This window comes from Talpa europaea, assembly GCF_964194135.1.
Source record: "Talpa europaea genome assembly, chromosome: 12".
Lineage (NCBI taxonomy): Eukaryota > Metazoa > Chordata > Mammalia > Eulipotyphla > Talpidae > Talpa > Talpa europaea.
This window is the reverse complement of record NC_140079.1, coordinates 37450950-37472045: the sequence shown is the minus strand read 5'-3', so window position 1 is coordinate 37472045 and position 21096 is coordinate 37450950. Positions and strand designations below refer to the sequence as shown.

Genomic DNA, 21096 nt, shown 5'->3' with positions numbered 1-21096 from the left:
TGAGCATGATCCCTTCCAGCGCCATCCATGTTGCTGCAAATTGCATGTGTTTATCTTTTTTGAATGCTGAGTAATATTCCATGGTATATATGTACCACATCTTCTTGATCCAGTCATCTATTTTTGGGCATTTGGGCTGTTTCCAAAGCTTAGCTATTGTAAACAGTGCTGCTATAAACATAGGGGTGCAGGTGCTCTTTGGAATTGATGTTTCTGTGTCCTTTGGGTAAATCCCTAGGAGTGGAATTGCTGGATCATATGGAAGCTCTATGTTTAGTAGGTCCAGAAATCTCCACACAGCTCTCCATAGTGGTTGGACCAGTTTGCACTCCCACCAACAGTGCAGAAGAGTTCCTTTTTCTCCACACCCTCGCCAACATTTGTTGTTGCAAGTTTTTTTAATATGTGCCATTCTCACTGGTGTGAGATGGTATCTCATGGTAGTTTTGATTTGCATTTCCCTGATTACAAGTGATGTTGAACATTTTTTCATATGTCTGTTGGCCATTTGCATTTCCTCTTCAGAGAAGTTTCTTTTTAGCTCTTCTGCCCATTTTTTGACTGGATTATTTTCTTTGTTGTTGCTGAGTCTCATCAGCTCTTTGCAGATTTTTGTGATCAGTTCAGGACATAGTTTAATACAGGTGGTGATCAACCAGCTGCTTCCTTCCTCTCCTTGTAGACTCCTGACTTCTTGAAAAGACATTTTCCTCAGTAGTCTGAAACTCTGTGGCTTGCCCCACTCCCATATCATGTCTAAGACGGGAATCATTTTGTTGGGAAGTTAATTATAATGGATATATAAGGAACTTGAGGAATGTCTTGAAATCCCATCTCAGTATAGCCTTTCTGAGAAATGAAAGATTCTTAGTGAGTGCTGTCTCTCTGTGTGTCTCTTTCTCCCTCATGTTTATAGACTTAGCTTGAGTGTTTGCTTTTGTTCTCTTTCTGTCAACCAGCTATGCAGCATGTGGATGCTCCCCTATATCAGCAGCCTGTGTATGACTTTGATATGCCCTGGCCCCAATTCTGGTTACAGCTCTCTAGATCTGGTCTGCAACATGGTATCACCCTGTGTTCTGGGTCTATTGTGTCTCATTATGGGAGAGAACCCTAGCAAGCTCTATTTTATTCTTGGGTCCTTCTCTAATCCACTGAGTGGTGGGCAAACCTGTGCAAACTTCATGGTTATTTAGCCAACCACATCCTAAACAGTGTCCTCCCAAACACTGGGACTTTGGCAGGACATGAGAAGTAAAAAACCAGGTAGACATAGCAAACATGTCATCCACTGTGTTCCGGGTGGAGGATACCTTGAACTTAAGGGCTGGAGGAGACAGAGAACATGGCACATATAAAGAAGTTCAAGTAAGGCCTCACTGTAGCATTTAGGGTGGGACACAATCAGATATAACAGAGAAAGAAATAGTGCTGAAATTATGAAGGCCCTGATGCCATGCTAATGCTGAAATTATGAAGGCCCTGATGCCATGCTAAGGAGTAGAAGGAGACAAATAGCCAAAGTCTCTCCCTTCAGGCCTTTGCAGGTACATGTTCCTCCTCCCTGGAGGGGACAGTATCCCTCCTCACCTACACTTACTAAGTATTTGCCCACTAAATATTCAGTTTAGGCGCACCTCCACCAAAATCCTCATGGTTTCATTGCTGATAATAGTGTCCTTGCTGGGCTTGAATATATTGTACACATCCAATCCCAGGATTCTTCAATCCAGGTGTTCTCTGTGCCTGGAGTGCTCTCCTCTGATGTGCTTGGCAAGCTCTCTCTAGGTATCACTTTCTCTGTGAGGCTCCTTGACCACACATTTCATACTGTAAACCATCACCACCCCAGCCCTCTTCACCTCCAATCCCCTCACTCGCCTTTTTTCTTTTTTTCCCATAGCACTCCCTTCTAACATATATTTATTTGTTACAATGTATTTTTATTTTTATTTTTTTAAGATTTTATTTATTTATACAAATACTGGGTACAGTAAGAAGCACGGGAGGGTGAGAGAATTCACCAAAGCCAGAGCGGGGAGCAGAACAGGCAGACTGATGAAATACACTGCTGAGGGGAGCAGTGGGCACAGCAGGAGAGGTCTGCGCGCCATGTGGGACTCTTGCCAGTGGCCGGGGATGGAACCGGTGCTGCAGAGGCTGTGGGCAGCCCTCAACTGCTGCGCCACCAGGGGAGGCCCTAAATGTATTTTTAGTCTGCCTTCCTTGCGTGAATTTAAGCTCTAAGAGGGCAAAAATCTTTGCTGATTTAGCCAAAGTCTTATCAGTATGCTTGGCATATAGGGAGAGATTAGTAAATATTGCCAAAAGAATGAATAAATGAAGAGCTGAATAAACTATCTCCTATCCTGTTTGCCCTTATGTTTTTGTACCTATAAGCAGCATCATTCCCAATTTGTGAGCTCAAAAAGGAAAGGAAGCATTTCCTTGCCCAGCAGAGCAGAATTTTGACCTGAATTTCTTCACATTGTAGTCTGAGGAGTTGTGACACACCTCATAAGTTTATCACTCACTGATGAGGATGCAATTTGCATCTGATTAATCATAAGACTTTTGTGGTCAGAGGGCATAGAGACAAATAACTTACCCACTTTGGAGTCAAATTATAACATATTAGTGGGAATTTATTTGTGGGAAAACAAATTCAGAACAACTTAACATACAGAAAATTATAAGTATTCAACTGTCATTTTCAGATGTACAACTTACCAGGGACATTAATTTGATGTGCTGTAACAGATCTGTAAAATATTTTTATGCCTTTGAAAATCTATTCATGATCTCATGTGTCACATGTTGTCCTAGGATTGTGGAAGCTCTCCAGGATTGTGGAAGCTCTCCACGATGTTCTGAGTCACCCACACCCCTTTCCTGTTGTATCAGATTTTGCAGTAGTTTCTTAGTGGATCTATATCAACTGACAAATCATCAGATACTCTTGAATTTTGAAGAGTTAGTTTATTAAGTAACTTTATTAATAACAGATACTTTTGGTTATTAATAACAGATACTTAGATACACATAAAACAAACATCTATGTGTATACTAAATTATTTATATTTACCTTTAAAAATCTAATGTCTATCCTTCACCATACAATTGACCCCCTTTACTCCTCTTACCCACTTCCTTTGCCCCTTCCCTGCTGGTAACCTCTATTTTATTGTTATAGTCTAAAAGTTTGTTTTTGTTTTGTTTGTTCATTACTTTTGTTTCTCCCTCTTCCACATATGAGTGAAATCATACCTTGTCTTATTTTACTTAGCATAATATCATCTAGGTGAACCCATGGAAATAGCTTTTCGAAATGGAAAAATAATATAAAATCACACTTGCTGGAACTATTATGTTCCTGTAAGCGTCATGAGTCCTTGACTTGTGAATATCCCCATTCTTAAGTCACACAAACTTGTTCCTTTTTATGCATCATGCTACTAAGAGACAATCTTGTTCCCCATCTCTTTCCAACTCCTGTCTTATCATGTCAGTCCATCTTTTCTTTGCTCTACAGCATTTACTGTTTATCGCATTTGTAGAGCAATTCATGCCAACTCTAGGTGTAGGGTTGATGAACTGCAGAGTGGATGAACATAAACTTAGTGTCAGAATGCTTACATCTCTGACTCTGCTATTTATTATCTCCATGACCTTGAGAATGTTGCTTAACCATACAGAGCAACAACAATCTCTATATTTGTAAAACTGGTATAATATCACCACTTCTGAAGTGACAATTAAATGAGATAATGTATGTAAACTATTTGTTTCCTTTCTGCTTTAAAATAAGACCTGTGATATATGTCAGCTTTTCAATTTGATTTGCTAATATCTGAGGGGAGCTACATACCTAAAAATACTTAGTAGTTTACTTGTATTATCACTAATAGTCAATGAAGAAAAACTTAAACCTCAACTTTTCTTAAGACTTTAAATTTAGTGTTCTAATCTTGTTAATCTTAATTAACCTATAAATATGTATAAAAATAAGTACAATCACTTTCATTAGCTGTTTGATTAATGTAATTGATTTGTACAGTTAAAATATTGAATTATCCTTAAACATTTAATACTATTTGAATTCATATGTAGCATTTTAATTAATACTTCAAATTAAGATTTTAAAATAGCCAGTTCTATTGTGTGGACTTTTTTTTTTTAAAGATTTATTTATTTATACAAGAACCAGGGTACAGGCCAGATGTGCAGGAGGGTGAGAGGATTCACCAGAGACAGAGCGGGGAACAGAACGGGCAGAATGACGAAATACACTGCTGAGGGGAGCAACTGGTGAGACAGGAGAGGTCTGCTGAGCCAAGTGGGATTTTCACCGGCTGGCAGGGATTGAACCCGCGCTGCAGAGGCTGCAGACAGCTTCACGGTGTGGTGCTCAACCACCTGAGCCACTAGGGAGGCCCTATTGTGCAGACTTAAATCTCAACAAATGGGGTATGTCTAAGCATGTAAGTAACCCTTATTAATCTAATAAAACAAAAAATTGAATGCCTTAAATGAAATTCTCATAGTTTTCAAACATCTTAAAAACAGAGAAAACCTATTCAGAACAGGATGACCACCAATCACAGAGTAATAGTATAATTAAAAGTCTCAATATAGGGTCTCCCCGGTGGCGCAGCCGTTGAGTGCTGGCTTGCAAAGCTGCCTGCAGCCTCTACAGTGCCAGTTCGATCCCTGGCTGCTCCCCGGCCACCGGAGCAGGGTCCCGCATGGCACGTAGACCTCTCCTGCCGCCTGCTGCTCCCCTCAGCAGTGTACTGCGGTCCTTCTGCTTGCTCTGCTCCCCGCTCTGGCTCTGGTGATTTCTCTCACCCTCCTGCGCTTCTGACTGTACCCAGTGCTTGTATAAATAAATAAATAAATCTTTAAAAATAAATAAATAAAAGTCTCAATATAGTATGCATTTTTATTGTCTCTAAGCATATACATACCTTCCTTCTAGAACTAGTTAATTTTTTCACCAACCAAAGGGAAGGTAACTACTATTTTAAGTTCAGTGCAGCCACTGATTATTATCAGTGATTATAAATCAAGGCAAAGGACTTGTGTACTACTTCCAGTATAATTCTATTCACAAGCAAGTTGAGCCCTTTATAGCAATTAAGGCTGCCACCTTCTTCAATTTTATAGAAAAATGCTTTCACAAATTATTCCGGTACTATTTGGGTGCAGCATATTCTTTCCACTGTTTGTCTATACAGTGGGGTCCCAGAGAATCTCCATGTTGCTTGATTTTTGATGGTGGATATCTTAAATGTTTCTTAGTTCATCACTCATCTCTTCACTGACTGATGAAGTTCTGTACTGTCTTCATCTTTGAAATAAAAGATGTCAAAATAAAATATGTCAAATCCACCATTCTGTTGGTTTATTGCCAACTTCTAACCTGATTCCCAGGTTCTGCTTTCTTTCCTCTCCCCCCAAATTAGTACCTACTGGATCACTTCCTGTAAATGCAAACATATTCCAAATTTCCAAGACTAAACATGCCCAAGGCAAGAGGAATTGAACCAGTTCTTGAACATCATTCTGGGATTCAGCATCACGTCACCCTTAGGGCTAAACTCGTCCTGACATGGGCAGCACATCGGGTCCTTAGTGCTTGGCTTCTGGTCTGTATCAAGAAATGTGGATGAATGGCTTGTCAGCACACAAACACACACCAATCTTCCTGGAACAAAGTTTCTTGGGGCAATTTATATCTTAAAATCTTCTTCTTAAAATATGCTCTCTTTCATATTCCTGGTTTTTAAGAACAATTTAAATGCTGAACAATCCCACATATTTATATCCTCTTTTTTTTTAAATTGAGATGTAATTGAAATATAACAATGTGTTGGTTTTAGGTATATAGCATAATGATTTGATATGTGTATACATTTTTTAAAGATTATTTATTTGTGCATACAAGTTCTGGAGTACAGGCCAGAGATGTGGGGGGTGAGAGGATTCACCAGAGACAGAGTGGGGAGCAGGCAAACTCACTGAAAAACACTGCTGAGGAGAGCAGCGGGTGAGACAGGAGAGGTCTGCTGCATCATGTGGGTAGCTCCCTGGCCGGGTATCGAACTTGTGCTGCAGATGCTGCAGATAGCTTCACAGTGTTGTGCTTACCCCCTTGTGCCACCAGGGAGGCCCTGATATGTGTGTACATTTTAAATGATTATAAATGATGAAGCTGGGTTTTTTGGCCCCTTGGAAACCTAGATTCTGAACTACAAGAAATGTCTTTACACAGAGAACTGAGTATTTGATATGCCATTAAAAGGGTTGGTGGGATAGATACCCCCAAAAAGCTGGCTCCCCAAATGGCAGGAGTGCTGGGATTATCTAAGGGGAGAAGGAATGTGAGGGGAGTATAGGGCTTCATATTTCCAGACCCCAGGAGGTGCTAGGTGACATGAGTCAGGGTGTTTGACTTTCCCAGCAGGGTGTTTTCTCAGCAACCAGCATATGTTTGTGTCTGAGACCACTGTCAACCCCAGAGGGGCACAGAGAATTTTAGGGACATCATATAATCAGTTTCCAAGTACCCAGGAATGCAGGTGAGAGCAGTTAGTGATTAATCATGAGGGTAGTTAATCAAAAAAGGTGATTAGAGTTTAATTCCACCACATATTCCTAATTTTTAGTTAAAGGGAAGCTTCCCCCCAAAAAAAGTAGAGGGGAATCAGATTCATTTACCTCATGACAGACTTCAATTCTCATAGACATTTCAAAAGCTTGGCAAAACTAAGCAATTATTCTTAACTTTTCACAAACCTGCTTCTCTCCAAGTCCTCCTCTGTCAGAATGAGATTCATTTACCTCATGACAGACTTCAGTTCTCATAGACATTTCAAAAGCTTGGCAAAACTAAGCAAAATTAATCTTTTTTTAATAAATTTTATTTTTATATTCCCCATACAATTGCAACCCCCTTATTTTGACCACAATCCCTCCCCTCCCCGCCCCCCATAGAGTGTCTCTGGTTCATAGTTGTTTGTTGATTTTGAGTTTCACTTTCTTATAGTTATTCATCTTCCTTGTCCCTTATTTAAGTTTTCTAGATTCCTGCTATGAGTGAGACCAAACCTGCTTCTCTCCAAGTCCTCCTCTGTCAGTAAGTGCTGTCACCATCAAATCTTACACTCAAGGAAGATATCTCAGAATTTTTCCAGACACTTCCCTCTGTTTTAGACTGCATATCTTCTCTAACACAGAGTTGTGTTGTCTATTATGTATATATAATAGAATACTTATTACATATCTATTCTGTTTTTGTCTTATCAATTTAGTCCAAATCATTATCTCCTTACCCAGTTTCCATATCTCCCTTCAAAATCACCTCCAATGCCATTCCTTCAAAAGTTCTTCAAAAACCACCTTATTAAAAGCAGATCTTCCTATTGTTGTATCAAAGAAGTCTGTTTTTCCTTTATAACTCTTACTCAAATTACAATACATATTCATGATTGTCCTTATTTGCACACCGAGTTTCTTGTTGGATTATAATCTCAATAAAGTTGGAGCTGTCCCATTTTCTCAAAGTCCAATGACTACTACCTAGCACAGTGTATGGCACATGAAATATGATTAATAAATTATTCTCAAGTTAACATGTAAATTGAAGGGTGAACGGGCTTTTATTGTGGTGTGGCTATTGCACTAGACACAGTCCTTGGTGGTGCTAAATCTGTTTTAGGGTCAGCACTTACCCATGGACTTTGGGCATGGCCAGACACAAAATGAGTACAAGGAGATATTTTTATATTTAATAGGGTGTATATGAGCACTTTTGTTTGCTAGGGCAGGAAAATGAGTCTTTTGAAGGAATTCATAAGAAAAGGAATATTTGAAGAGCATGTTTGAGTCCAACTCCCTCTCCCCCAGAAATGAGGTGTCTGAACTAGGTGATTTGTTATAATTGTAGGATTATACGCCAAATTCCACCTCCCCCCAAAGTCTGTCATACAAGATCGCAAGTCCCTAGATCTATTTCCTAGGTGGTCAGGTACTTATGGGATGTCTGGGTGGTGGAAATATGCCTCCTGTTTGGCAGGGCACTTAGGGAGGACAAGTGGTACATGGTCTTCCATCCAGTTGAGCCCATCGTGAAGGCCCAGACACAGGGACCTTCACCTGCTCCTCTACTGGCTGAGAATGTCAGGTTGACTCCTGTCCAAGGATGTGCCCTAGATTGTAAGGATAACTGACTTATTTTGGAACAAACAAACAAAGAAGTAAAGTATAATCCCTGTTTATTAAATATCAAGCAAATACCAAGTAAATAGTCTCTGTACAGTCATTGGTTTGCAACTTAGTGAGCTCCCTTCTCCTGTAGACGGCAATAAGTGCAAACTCCCCGTCGCTTGGAATGCCCTGTAACACATGAAAGTGACTGACAAGACCCTCAGTTCCCACACTTCACGCTCAGATTTTAATCACCACACATGCAAGAGAAGATGAACTGTTTCAATGCCCAAAGACTTAGGTGAAGAATTTTTCACTTCATTTAAAATGTCCATGTTATGTCTTCTTAGTTTCTCTCCTAACAGTTAAACCAGCTGTTACTCTTCAAAATGTGTATCACTTTCTTTGCATTTGGGTCAAATTGCATCTGTGAAGATCCACTGAAGAAATAGAAAAACCCTGCAAATATAGACAAGGGAAAATAGTGAGAGAGTTTACCACATATGTGCATTTGGCAGAATATTCAACTCAGTAACAAACAACTGAAAATAGTGTGTATAATTTTAACTACGTGCCAGGAACTATGCTAAGCTTTTTATATGTTTTTCTCCCATTTATTTCTGCAAAGATCCAGTGAGGAAAATATATCTAATTCCATTTTGTGGATAAACACGTTGAGGCTCAGACAGACTTACATGCTGTGTAAGGTCACTTGACAAGGAGACAGCACTCCCTTCCAGCTCCATCTGATGGCAAAACCTGGTTCTGGCTATTGGCTATTATTCTTCTTCTAATGAATTAGAATTCTCTGCTTCTTTGGAAACTTTTGATCTCTTTGCTTTCTTTCCAGCTAACACACCTTATCCTCCTTCCCCTACCACAGCATGAGGGGCATTTCTGACCTCAGAGAAACACACTAATTCTGCAGAACACCAGAGGACCCTGTGTAGCTCTGTCAGCCTGGTGCTCAGGTTACCTTTCCAAAAATATCAGCCGTGACCATCTGCCCTTGAGTAGGAAAAACACTTTTTTTATTTATTTCTGTTTGTGAAAACAATTTATTACAATTTATTTTTAAAGTATTTCTTTTATTGTGGTATGTTGGTTTAAACACTGTATTTATTTTGCTAGCATGATCCCTTATAGCTCCATCCATGTTGCTGCAAATTGCATGAGTTTATCTTTTTTGATTGCTGAGTAATATTCCATCATGTATATATACCACATCTTCTTGATCCAGTCATCTATTTTTGGGCATTTGGGTTGTTTCCATAGATTAGCTATTTTAAATAGTGCTGCTATAAACATAGGGGTGCAGGTGCCCTTTTGAATTAATGTTTCTGTGTCCTTTGGGTAAATACCTAGGAGTGGAATTGCTGGATCATATGGAAGCTCTGTCTTTAGGAGCTGGAAGGGATCATGCTCAGCAAAATAAGCCAGAAAGAAAAAGAAAAATACTGGATGGTCTCACTCATAGCGGGAATTTAGAAAAACTAAATAAGGGACCAGGAAAAAAGACTAATTATAATAAATAAAAAATCAAAATCAACAAGCAACTATGAACCAGGGACACACTATGGGGGAGCAGAGGAGAGGAGGGATTAGGGTCAAAATGAGGGGGTTGGGAATTGTATGGGGAATATAACCAAAATGAAAATGCATACATTGTGCAAAAATGAAAGTGATGTAAGAATTATATAAAATATATATTTAAAAAAACTATATAACTGGGGTAGAGGTTCACACCTCTTCAGATGTAACATACATCTGAATGTAACATGCATACATAAATACATACATAACATGTAACATACATAACATACATACTGGTCCACACACACCACCAAGGTACCTATAATCCTCTACCATAGATTTTTTGAGCTTCTCCACCTCCCCTTTATTCCCCACTCACATTTCCCCCCCCTCTGTTAAGTTCTGCGCTCAAGTTTCTAGGATTTGTTTTGGTTTAGCTTTGTTAGTACCTTTGTTTTGTTTCTCTGTATTCCACATGTGAGTAAAATTATCCAATATCTCTATTTTTCTTTATGACTTATTGCACTTAGCATAATCTCAATCCAGTTCCATCTATGTTGTTGCAAATGGCAAGATTTCATATTTTCATGGCAGCATAGCATTCCATTGTATACATAGATCACATATTAAGCTTTGGCACATGGAAAAGTAAGCATTTGCAACTTACTGTTATGGACAATGACTAATTACTCAGGAAGGACAGAGAAAACTCTCCCTGGTAATTTGAAGCAATGGGATGGATTAGAAGAAATAGAGAGGAGAAAGTCAACCAATATTAAATGTGACCACAGCACTTGAGAAGAGTTTTATATTGACACAGTAATCTGAAAAGTAATAGATACATATATAAGGGAGTAACACTGGGCGTGTTCGATTTAATGCATGCGTACAATAGGAAGAATTATGTTATCTTTATTATTCTATTATGTGAAGTAGTAATATAATTGATACAAAATTGGTAGTTTGATATTTGGGGGAAGAAGGAGAGAACTGGTTAAAGAAAACTTGTTAGTCAGAATTATTTCAATTCTCTGCCCTCTGATACCAAAGAATGCTCCTAATGCCTTATTGGCAACAAAATAAATGTCCTCTTACCAAATGCTTCAAAAACAGCATCAACTTTTGGGCCGATCCCTGGAAACTCTTCAGTTATTAGCTTAGGGAAGCCTGGATCCATGGACCCTCTCCTCTCATCAAATCTGTACCAAGTAAGATACACACAGCTCAGTATTACCAAGAGAGCACATTACCAAAAGTTCTAAATCATGCTAGTTTAATGTGTTATTTTAGTGAACTTTCCACATAGTGCCCATAAATGTCAAATGTTTATACCACCAAAACATGGGACTTTAATGGCTCTGCAATTAAACTTAACTCTTAAAATGGTACCTCTGTCAGAAACTGAGGCTACATCCTGATCTAGCAGTTGTTATCATATTTCTTAAGCATGGACAGAGAGAACCTCAGTATTTCTGTCACAAAGACAGATGTTATGAACAGACAGGTAAAGTGAATTGAATAATTCATCTCAAATACAAATTTCAAGTTCTCTACCATAGTTGGCTCATTTATGCCCTCCCCATCCTGTACACCTGGATTTCCCATGGCACCGTCCTAAGGAAAGGGTTTGGGGTCAGAAGCAAAACAGAAAAAAATGCGTATTCAACTGTGCCTCCATTGGTCTGCCCAGATGTTGCAGAGTCTGGGCAGATGGTCAGGAATCAGCCTCTCTGTGTGCCCCTGGGTTCTAACCATGAACCTGGACTGCTATGGCTCGCCATCCTCTTAAGCAGACAGAGGATGAGTGGCTGAAGTTAAGGGGCATGCTTAAGAATCATAAATTTGAGAAGACCAGACAAATACCCACTGAGACCCTGGGTAGCCTTTTAAGACCATGGAAAGAAATGCTAAATTGTGTCCTGGTTTCTCAGGGCATCTTCCTTTAAGGCAAAAAAAGTCCAGTCAGGTTAGAGTCCAGCAGGAACCATCCATGAAAGATGGGTGGGAATTGGTGGGTGGAGAGAAGAAGATACCCTAGGCAGGTGGGGAGGAAAGGTCCAGCTGATAGCATGTGGACTCAAAACAGGAGAGCCTAGGAAACACCTGTGAGGAGCACCCACATTTGATAGTCAGCACTAGCCATATTTGTCTAAAGCCTATACCCTTCCCACTGAGAGAGAAGTAAGTTAAGATGAGGTAGGGGATTTGCAGTGAAAGAAAAAAAAAAAACCCTAAAAGACTCCACATACTATCATCCTATTGCATCCTACCTCCAGTATTTGTCCTCTGTGAAAAAGTAAGTTTTCTTCTTTTCCTTATCAGAAATAGCAGCATCTATTTTGCTTATGGTTGAAGGAAAACCCAGGATGTGAATTCCTTTTGGATAACCTGCTTGTGCCTCATTTCCTCTAATAGCCCAGAACTGTTTTCCTGTTAAAAAATAATTCAGTCATAATGAATTTATAACAGTTAAGTCTTTGGGTTTTAGAAATACTTTTTAGTACTTCTGGTTTTTATGGTAAAAAGGAAGCAGAATCTGCATTTATTTTTATCATTTGTAATAAAAATAAAATAATATATTTCTTAGTTATTGCTTCATTACTTAGAGTAGTAAAGTTGCCAAAGTTTGTCATAGTAAACAAAATTAAAGAGATATTCAGTTTTCCTGTAAGAGGGTTTATTTTGACAACTTAAAGAAATGATAGTACTTACCTTTAAAAATGAAAACAGTATCCCTGCTGGTCACTTCATATGCAGCGTCAATGCCCGAAGGGAGGGATGGCCAAAATGTAGAGATGGAATGAAATTCAGGTTCAGGTACACTCAGTTGTATGCGCCAAAAATGCCTGCAATATGTGTACAAAGAAATATAACCTGAAATATAGTTTTCTACCTTTAGCATCTTTTCCTCATTGCCCTGCCTCACCATCTTCCCCCATTCCTCTTCCTTTAGGCACCAGGGCAGACAGAAATCAGGTATATCACAGAGGGGGATATTTTTTTTCTTCACCTGACTGCACCTGACCTCCTCCTATAGGATTCCAGAGTAATGTCTCCCGTGAAAGGGAAGTTAGCCTAGAGTGCAAATTTATTATCCCAGTTATCCTACAGTGCAAATTAATTAGCCAAATATCTATAAATCATGCAAAACAGTGTGCATGTTATACCATTATCTACATTTTTAAACAGTCAGTTGTGTGTGTGTGCATGTATGTGTGTGTATGAACTGTGTAGTATATCCTTACTTATGCATGAACTATTCTGGAAGTATATAGAAGAGTCCCTGACTATAGATAATATGAGGAGGACTAAGGAGCCAAGATTCAGTAAGGTGTGGGACACTTGCTTTGAACTTCTCATTTTTGTAGTTTAAATATTCTGCTTTTGCATGTTCATCCAGCAGTGAATTATTGATTAAATACAAAGCTTATCCTGCTGTCATTTGTAAAGGAGGTAAAGATAAATTCTGATTCTGAAGTTCTACTTACACCTTTTGTAAGGCCACCATGATGGTGACTTAAAACATTCGGGAACAATAATTAGAGGACAAGTTTCAAATCTTTCCAAGTCATTGAAAATGAACTTGATAATTTTAGGAAAAGGTGGGAAGTGGAGCACTGGTTCTAAAGGATTTCAAGTTCATCTACTACATTGCTGGTGGGAGTGCAAACTGGTCCAACCACTACGGAAAGCTGTCTGGAGGTTCCTCAGTCTACTAAAAATGGAGCTACCATATGACTCAGCAATTCCATTTCTAGGGATCTACCCAAAGGACACAAAAATATTGATTCAAAAGAACACCTGTATACCTATGTTTATTGCAGCACTATTTACAATAGGTAAAACCTAGAAACAATTCAAATGCCCAAAAATTAATGGCTGGATCAAGAAGATGTGGTACATATTCACAATGGAATATTATTCAGCAATCAAAAAAGATAAACTCATACTATTTGCAGCAACGTGGATGGAGCTAGAAGGAATTATGCTTAGTGAAAAAGCCAGAAGGAAAAAGAAAAATATAGGATGGTTTCACTTATAGCAGGAATATAGGGGAACCAAATAAGACATCAGTGTAAAAAAATAATAACAGTACAAAGCAAAAACAGACAATTATAAATCAGAGACATCCTGCAGAGGAGGAGCAGGGAGAGGGATCAGAGGGAGGGAGGGAGGAGCACAGGGGACTGTGGTGATGGTGCACGGGTGCATTGGGAAGGAAATTCTATGGGGACTATAACTGGGGGGTGGGAGTGGGGAGCAAATATTGTTTAAAAATGAACAATGATATAAAAAATTAAGTATTAAATGAGAGGTGGGAAAAGAAATCAATTTAGCACAATAATAAGAAAAGCTAATGGTGGTCAGGACTGTATTGCAGCAGCCTAATTAAAATGATTTGTAACTACCAAAAAAAATAAAGAATTTCAAGTTCAAAGGAAACATTTTTGTTTTGTTTACAAATATCAAATTTTCTGTTAATTTCCCTTTCTAGGCATTGCACATCAAAAGAATAAATAGGAAATTATAATTTTCCAGTATAACCTGTCTTTGAAGAATAGGATCTCTCCCCTCAGTGTGCTGATGGCATCGAAGGACCAAGCAGGGTCACACATGGCTGGAGTCCTAGGTCCTGGAGGCACAGATTCTGTGGGCACCACAGGGTCAGCAGGTTTAGCAGGGGGAGGCCCTAAAGGGAACAGATGCAGTCATGCCAACATTAGGAGAAATGTGATGCTCTTCTCAGTTTATGTGGTTTTCAAACATTCTGTGAATGCTTTGAATTGCATCAAAAATGCTCTGTGCAGCATTTTAAAGCTTTCCTGAAAACTGCAAGTACAAAGCTACCATGTCTGATTTTTCCCTGATCACTCACCATACAGAGACTGGATGCCCTTCACATCATCCTGAGACAGGTGGAACTGATTCAGGTCTGTGAAAGCGTTGTAGAGTGGGTACATCAAGGCTTCTGGGTTGGCTGAGTGATGGAGACCCAGGGAATGGCCAAGCTCATGAGCAGCAACGAGGAATAAATTGGTTCCTATTTAAGAAATCATAGATAATAGTAACTCATTTCTTAAAAACAGCTGCATACATATCACACAGGTCAGTTGTGTATTATATTGATTCCTAGAAGCACCCAGGATTTATTTTGTCTTGCTTTTTGGTTGATCAGTGAATTGACTAATTACACACTTAACAGAAAACCAAGTGTTTTTCAAGGCTCATAATTGAAATGAGTCTTTAATTAAGACAGTGTCCAATCATATCCAACTACTCCCCTCTACAGCACCAAGAGCCTATTATCTATGTGAGAACCAGGTTCCTTGTACTCATAAACCATGTTGTTGACACATCAATAAATATTTTTCTTCATTTGTCAATAAAAAGCTAAACACTGTTTCAGTGTATTTAACACTTACCAGTTAGTCTCAGTTCAATGAATCACAGTTTATTCAACTCAATTCTGAAATCCTCTGACAATCAGACGCCTGTTAAACCTCCCACCCTTCCACCTCTAGGTTCTTGCCAACCTAATTCTTCAGCCTCACTGTCAACAAATACTTATTGGGTCCAAAATTATCAACAATGATAGATGTCAGGATTTGTAAGATTGAATTGAAACATAAGATGCCCAGAAGTTGTCACAAAAGATGTTTAGGCTGCACAAACATTAGCCATATTCAGAATATTTTTTCATATTTAAAAAAAAAACAACCCAGAATGCTGAAACTGCAAGGCAGTGGGTGATTTAATATAGCAAGTAAGAGTTAATTCCGTGAGTCTTTTTTGTGTAGCTAGTGATCCTAGTAGAATTTTCACTTGAGACTTTGTAGGAAGGTTCTTTCGCAGGCAAAAACTGTTAGTTCAGTTAAACCAAGAGGTTTACCTAGAGCAATCCTTATATTTGTACTCTCTGTAGGGAGTCTGTTTGCATTTTGATTATAAATTCTAATTAAAATTCAGAAGCAGTGTTGTTTCAGTTTTTTGAAATTTTGGAAGCCATTCCTCAAAGTATCCAGTTATGAGTTTAGAAACACTGTTCTACCGAAAGTGTTTGTACATTGTATTTGGGGGTTAATCCTTTCCTTCAGAGTAAGTTCATAAACACTCTTCTTAACCTAAAGAGAGTAAAATGTTGGTGTAGCCAGAAAAACCTAAATAGGAGCCTCAGTTACTAGAATTTAATTCTTATTTTTGTTTTGAAGAGTGAAGAAGTAATTGGGGGCAATTTCCCCTAATTGGATATAAGCAGTATTTAGGACGCACATTAGTGTAGGTTCAGCTTAATATGCTAACCCTTGGATATCTGCAAAGAAATTGCTCTTAATGATAATCCTAAGAGCACACTGGAACCATTGTCATGAGAGAAATACTCAGTGATGACTCTAGTTGTGCTTACCAAGACAGATAATAAACTTTTTAGACTCCTGAAAATTTTTCAATAATGATAAAAACAGATATATATTCTACTGATCTTTGACCCATTGGGAAATCCAGAACGCCAATTTTCCTAAATAGTCTTAGTTATTAAGAATTTCACAAATATAAGCAAAATCAGCCCAAGTCATTCTGAGTGTCTAACTGACCTGCTGTATCCTCTGTCCATTGTTCATCGTCATCAAAGTGAGCATCTCCGAAAAGTCCCAGTCCAGGTGCAAAGGCATGAGCCAAAACTTGTCCAGGCCCATCAAAAGGGATGAAGTCTCCATGTTCTGATAGAGAAAATGTTTATAGTGCAGAGACAGGTGTCAGGATCCCTTTAGAATCTTTTTCAGTAAAACAACACCCAATAACTGGATGCATTTTTATGGTTTTTGTTTTTACCTCTAACTGCAAAAGTGATCATGATATCAGCCTCTCCTTCATAAATCCTGGTGAATGTAAGTGGAGTCACCTCCTCCCAGACTCTCAGAGCTTTCTCAATGGCAGAATCAATAGCATCTCTTGACAAATCCGGTGTATAATTCACTATCCTGCATGGAGAAAATTGAAGATGATACTATTTTCTTCCTGTGATAGTAATGTATAAAATCTCAATGTATGTGAAAACCTCTTTGGACCCAGTACCTGTAAGTGAGGTCTGTTTTCCTCCACTTGGGGGAGCCAGGAAAGGTGCTGAAGTGACCAACATCAGGGACTCCACATCTGGGCTTGTGCATCATCTCCAGTGTGTCAGAGTCCAGCTGCCCCGTCACCTTCAACCCCAGGAACCTTTGCATTTCTTGGATTTTTCTCACAACTGGACTACTGTCCTTTCTTTTAAAAAACTTTTCCACATCTTTTGCAAGGTTGTAGTAGTTTTCTAGGTATCTCTAATGGAATAATAATAAGTGTAGTTTTTAGATCATTGTTGTGATTTTTATCCACTTACAGTAAATTTTTACAGTTGCCTACTGCCTCTATTTGAAGTATTTCTCTAGTTTGCTGAAATAAAAATAGATGTTATATTTTAATTCTTCAATTATAGTTGCCTCCTCACCATAGTGTACCTTTGTAACTAAATAATGTCTGCAGTTTACTACTAAAGTAATGAAAATGAAGTGGAAAATTGAGATAAATAACCAGTGAATTTTAAGGAGAAAAGCAAAACAGACAAACATCTGTAGGAATAACTGTATTTATAGTACATTGATTCAACTTCATCACATGTCCATTTTATGTTTTTTGCTGAGACCTAGCTTAAGAAAAAAAATATATATATATGCACATCCTTGCATCTAAACATGACCTTAGCAATTTAAATATCTAGCTAAAATAACATTGAACTAAAGTACCCCAAATAGTTCTATCCAAACTGGACATGGTCCATCCACTATTATCTATGTACTTTTATCTATGTGCCTCCACTGTGCTGTTGTGTGATCTGAGGCAAAGGCACTGCCTTCATTTCTTCCTGTATGAAAGGCAGTGTCTGAACAGCATGATAATGAGACTCTACACAACCCATCATTGAACTATCCCTACAAGGTAAGCTCAAACCATTCTGAGGGATTTATAATGGAAAACAGAGTTGGTTTCCCACTTGCCTCTGTCAAGGAGTGTGAGGGCCACCTCCTTAGTTACCTGAACAAAGTCCATGGTGCTGTCCTGGTCCCTTGCACCTCCAGCCAGTGGGTAGGCTGAGCACATCGCTGTACACAGCACTAGCAGAATTGGAAGAGTCTTCATTTCCACTGATATTACTCAGCTCTATGTTGTCTTGATGCCTTGCTCTCTGCCTGTCTCCTTCTAGGTCCACCCTCTAAACGCAGCTTTTATAGGGTGACAATGTTGATTTGCTTCACACACACCCCCACCCCCCCACCCCCCGCCCCAGCTTGACTCATGATTGCTTTCATCTGAATGGCAGGACCATGTCCAAAAATTCCAGCTCCAAAGTAGGACGATATAACCTACTTTACTAATTTCTCTCAACTGTCCCAATTTTGCAAGTCAGAACAGTGATTAAGCGCCAGGAAATGCTTCCTGTCCTGCTAAGGAGAAAACTGGAGTTTTTTTTTCTTTTTTCCTCTGGAAAAATTAAGTTACTGGAATTTACTGGACAGTTTATGTTTGTGTGTTTAAGAAAAGTGGACTGACTTGGTAAAAAATCAGGATCATGTAGAACTTTTGCATGCAGTTTTGTTTTTTTATTTTTTTTAAAGATTCATTTTTTATTTATGCAAACAAGAACTGGGGTGCAGGCCAGAAGTGTGGGGCGTGAGAAGATTCACCAGAGACAGTGGGGAACAGAACAGGCAGATTGACTGAAATACACTGCTGAGGGGAGCAGCGGGTAAATCAGGAGAGATCTGCTGTGCCATGTGGGTAGCTCCCTGGCCAGCAATCGAACTCCTGCTGCAGTGGCTACAGATAGCTTCATAGGTTGCGCCTTAACCCCTTGTGCCACCAGGGAGGCCCTGCATGCAGTTTTGTTTTAAGAACATATTTTAAAATCACCTGTTATAATATGTAAGTAAGTGAAAATCTGTACCTGTGTAACTACAGTGTTTACTAATTGATTCTATAAAAACAGATGAAATAATAAGTAGAATAAAATTGGAAGGAAGGGTTCAATTTTTGGTCTCTGATTTAAAAAAAACAATTTTTGCTTTCTGGTTAGATTTGTTAGGCTTTAAGGAGGAAAAGCTGGCAGGCAGTTTCAAATAAAGATTGTCTATGAAGAAGAAAAGTGTAGCCATTCTTTTTTGTTGATCTTAATCAGCAAAAGTATAGTGTAGTCAAATTTTTAATGGGTGATAGATGTATACTAACTGTGCCATAAATACTGGTAGGATAGAACTGAATTACATTGCTCACTGAACTGAAATTCTACTCTGTCTTTATCTTCTATACTTTTATTAGGCTTTCTCTATCTCTTCCTCCTCCCAAAATTTAAATTAGTATAAACTTTCAAGTATGAAGTGGAAAAAATTCCTCCTAAATACCCTATCCTATTTATCTTATCTTTTCCCTTTTCTCCCTTTCCTCTCTCTTCCTGTTCCCCTACCCCCACTTTAATTTGTTGCTCACATCAATTGTGTATAATAAGTGCTTATGGGAAAAACCCTAAACATTCCCAGAAGAAGAAACTTTATTAAATTTTTTACAGCCCTCTCCTCACCTTTCCATCTCCACCAACCTTTCCCCACCAACCTCACCTCCCTTACCCTTACAAAAATAAAGAAATAAAAAAGAATTAAAGAAAAATGATAGTGAAAGGCACACACATAGGAGGCAGCACAACTTGAACTTAATAAAAGTTCACTGAGCGCACAGCATTTTTATTCATCACCATGCTTTGTTGGGTTGCTTATTTGTTTACTAGAGAGCAAAACATTTTGGGACAATTCAGTAAAATGATGAATAAAATGCTGTGTACCGAGGGAGCATTTAGTAAGGGTAAGTTTTGCTCCCTCCCATTTGCAGCCTTCTTGCATTTCCTTATTTTTTATTTCCTTATTGTTCGTTTGTTTCTTAATAAAATTGGCAAGTTCCACCCAATGTCTATAAAAGATGTAATGGGATTTCTAGTGGTCCTACATCCCTGTACCTGAGGGTGTCTGGGTCCTCAGACCACTTGGCGGGGGAAATTTGAGATCCGTGTTTAATCTTGACTTTGCCAAGAGGCATGTCAATACTCATGTTCTACATTTCTTTGGAGAAACACATATGTGTCTTAATTGAAACAGGGGGTAATCTATTCACTGATAGCTCAGGGGATGGTGTGGAAGCAGGGTCTGTGGCAGATATGATTCCAGCAAGGAACAAGAGTCAGGCAGAAAAGTCTTGATCAGATGCAAAGGAGCTGTGGCAGCCATGAACGTCAGTTTCTTCTGGGTTAAGGTTTTTGCTTTGTGAATGTTCTCTGGTGTCCTAACATATAAAACATATTTTTTGTTTAGAGGAAAGTCTGACAGACGTCATGTTTATTTTCCCTACTGTTCAAATGAGATTGGAAACATGAGTCGTTGCCCATGAAATAAACACAGAAGTCTGCCTCTGTGTTTGTCATCTCTTGAAACAAAGATCAAGTGACTTCCCTGAGCCTCCGGAAGATCTTCCCTTCTAAAAAGAGTTCATTATTTACTTTTTATGGCATCTTGGACCTGCCTCTGTTGCTGATTCCCCCCAAACTATGGTATAAATTGCTTACCTGTCACCCCCATATTACTGTAAATCTCTATAGAATAGGATCTGTGTCTCATTTATTTCGTACTTCTCATATTAACATATAGCAATACCCAAAGAATTGCTTAGAGAATTTATTAATATGTAGATTATTAAAGTCAAACATGAGAAAAAAATTTACAAGTCATACAGATGTCTTTTATTTCCCAAATCTTTCATGTTATATTTACCAAATACACCAGTAATTGATTTTTCAAGGTTTTCTATATAATAGTCAAAGAGTCAAGCTATCATCTTAACTCTTTTTAATAATAAGAGAAAAATATGAAGGACTTATATACTCAAAATTCTCATTTCTGTGTTTGTCTAGTATCCAAACTAAAATTGCAGAATCAAGGAGTTTTCTGGCAATGAATGAGATAGTGAATTTTTGTTTTGTAGATTAAATTTTAGAAAGCTATGCATTTAATGACATGAAATATATATAAAGCATCTGAGTGAAAGAAGAAATGAGAGAAGGAAGGGAAAGAGGGGGAAAGAAAGGGAGGGAAGGAGAAAGAGAAAAGAAGGGAGAAATAAGAGGAAGTGAGAGTAAGTACATGGAATGTAGAGGAGTTATGAACACTAGGGAAAAATGAAGTCTTTGTCTAGAAGTGAAAGTGTTCCACAAAATCATTTGTTAATGGCTACATATAGAAACTATAGTACAAATGATATTAAATTAAATAGTTTATTATTAAA

The 21096-nt window shown here is 38.5% G+C and overlaps 1 protein-coding gene across 1 annotated transcript; it reads right to left on the bottom strand.

The window, feature by feature from the left end:
- Nucleotides 1-8566: 8566 nt before the first annotated feature.
- Nucleotides 8567-17916, bottom strand: MMP10 (matrix metallopeptidase 10; the record flags this gene model as incomplete). Its single annotated transcript, XM_084250574.1, has 10 exons — nucleotides 17809-17916; nucleotides 16813-17057; nucleotides 16570-16718; nucleotides 16332-16457; nucleotides 14618-14782; nucleotides 14287-14431; nucleotides 12454-12587; nucleotides 12012-12171; nucleotides 10837-10940; nucleotides 8567-8667 (listed from the first exon to the last, which is right to left on the bottom strand). Exons 1-10 carry the CDS (start codon nucleotides 17911-17913, stop codon nucleotides 8567-8569), a joined length of 1434 nt encoding a protein of 477 aa, XP_084106700.1. The 5' UTR covers nucleotides 17914-17916.
- Between the last annotated feature and the right edge of the window lie 3180 nt (nucleotides 17917-21096).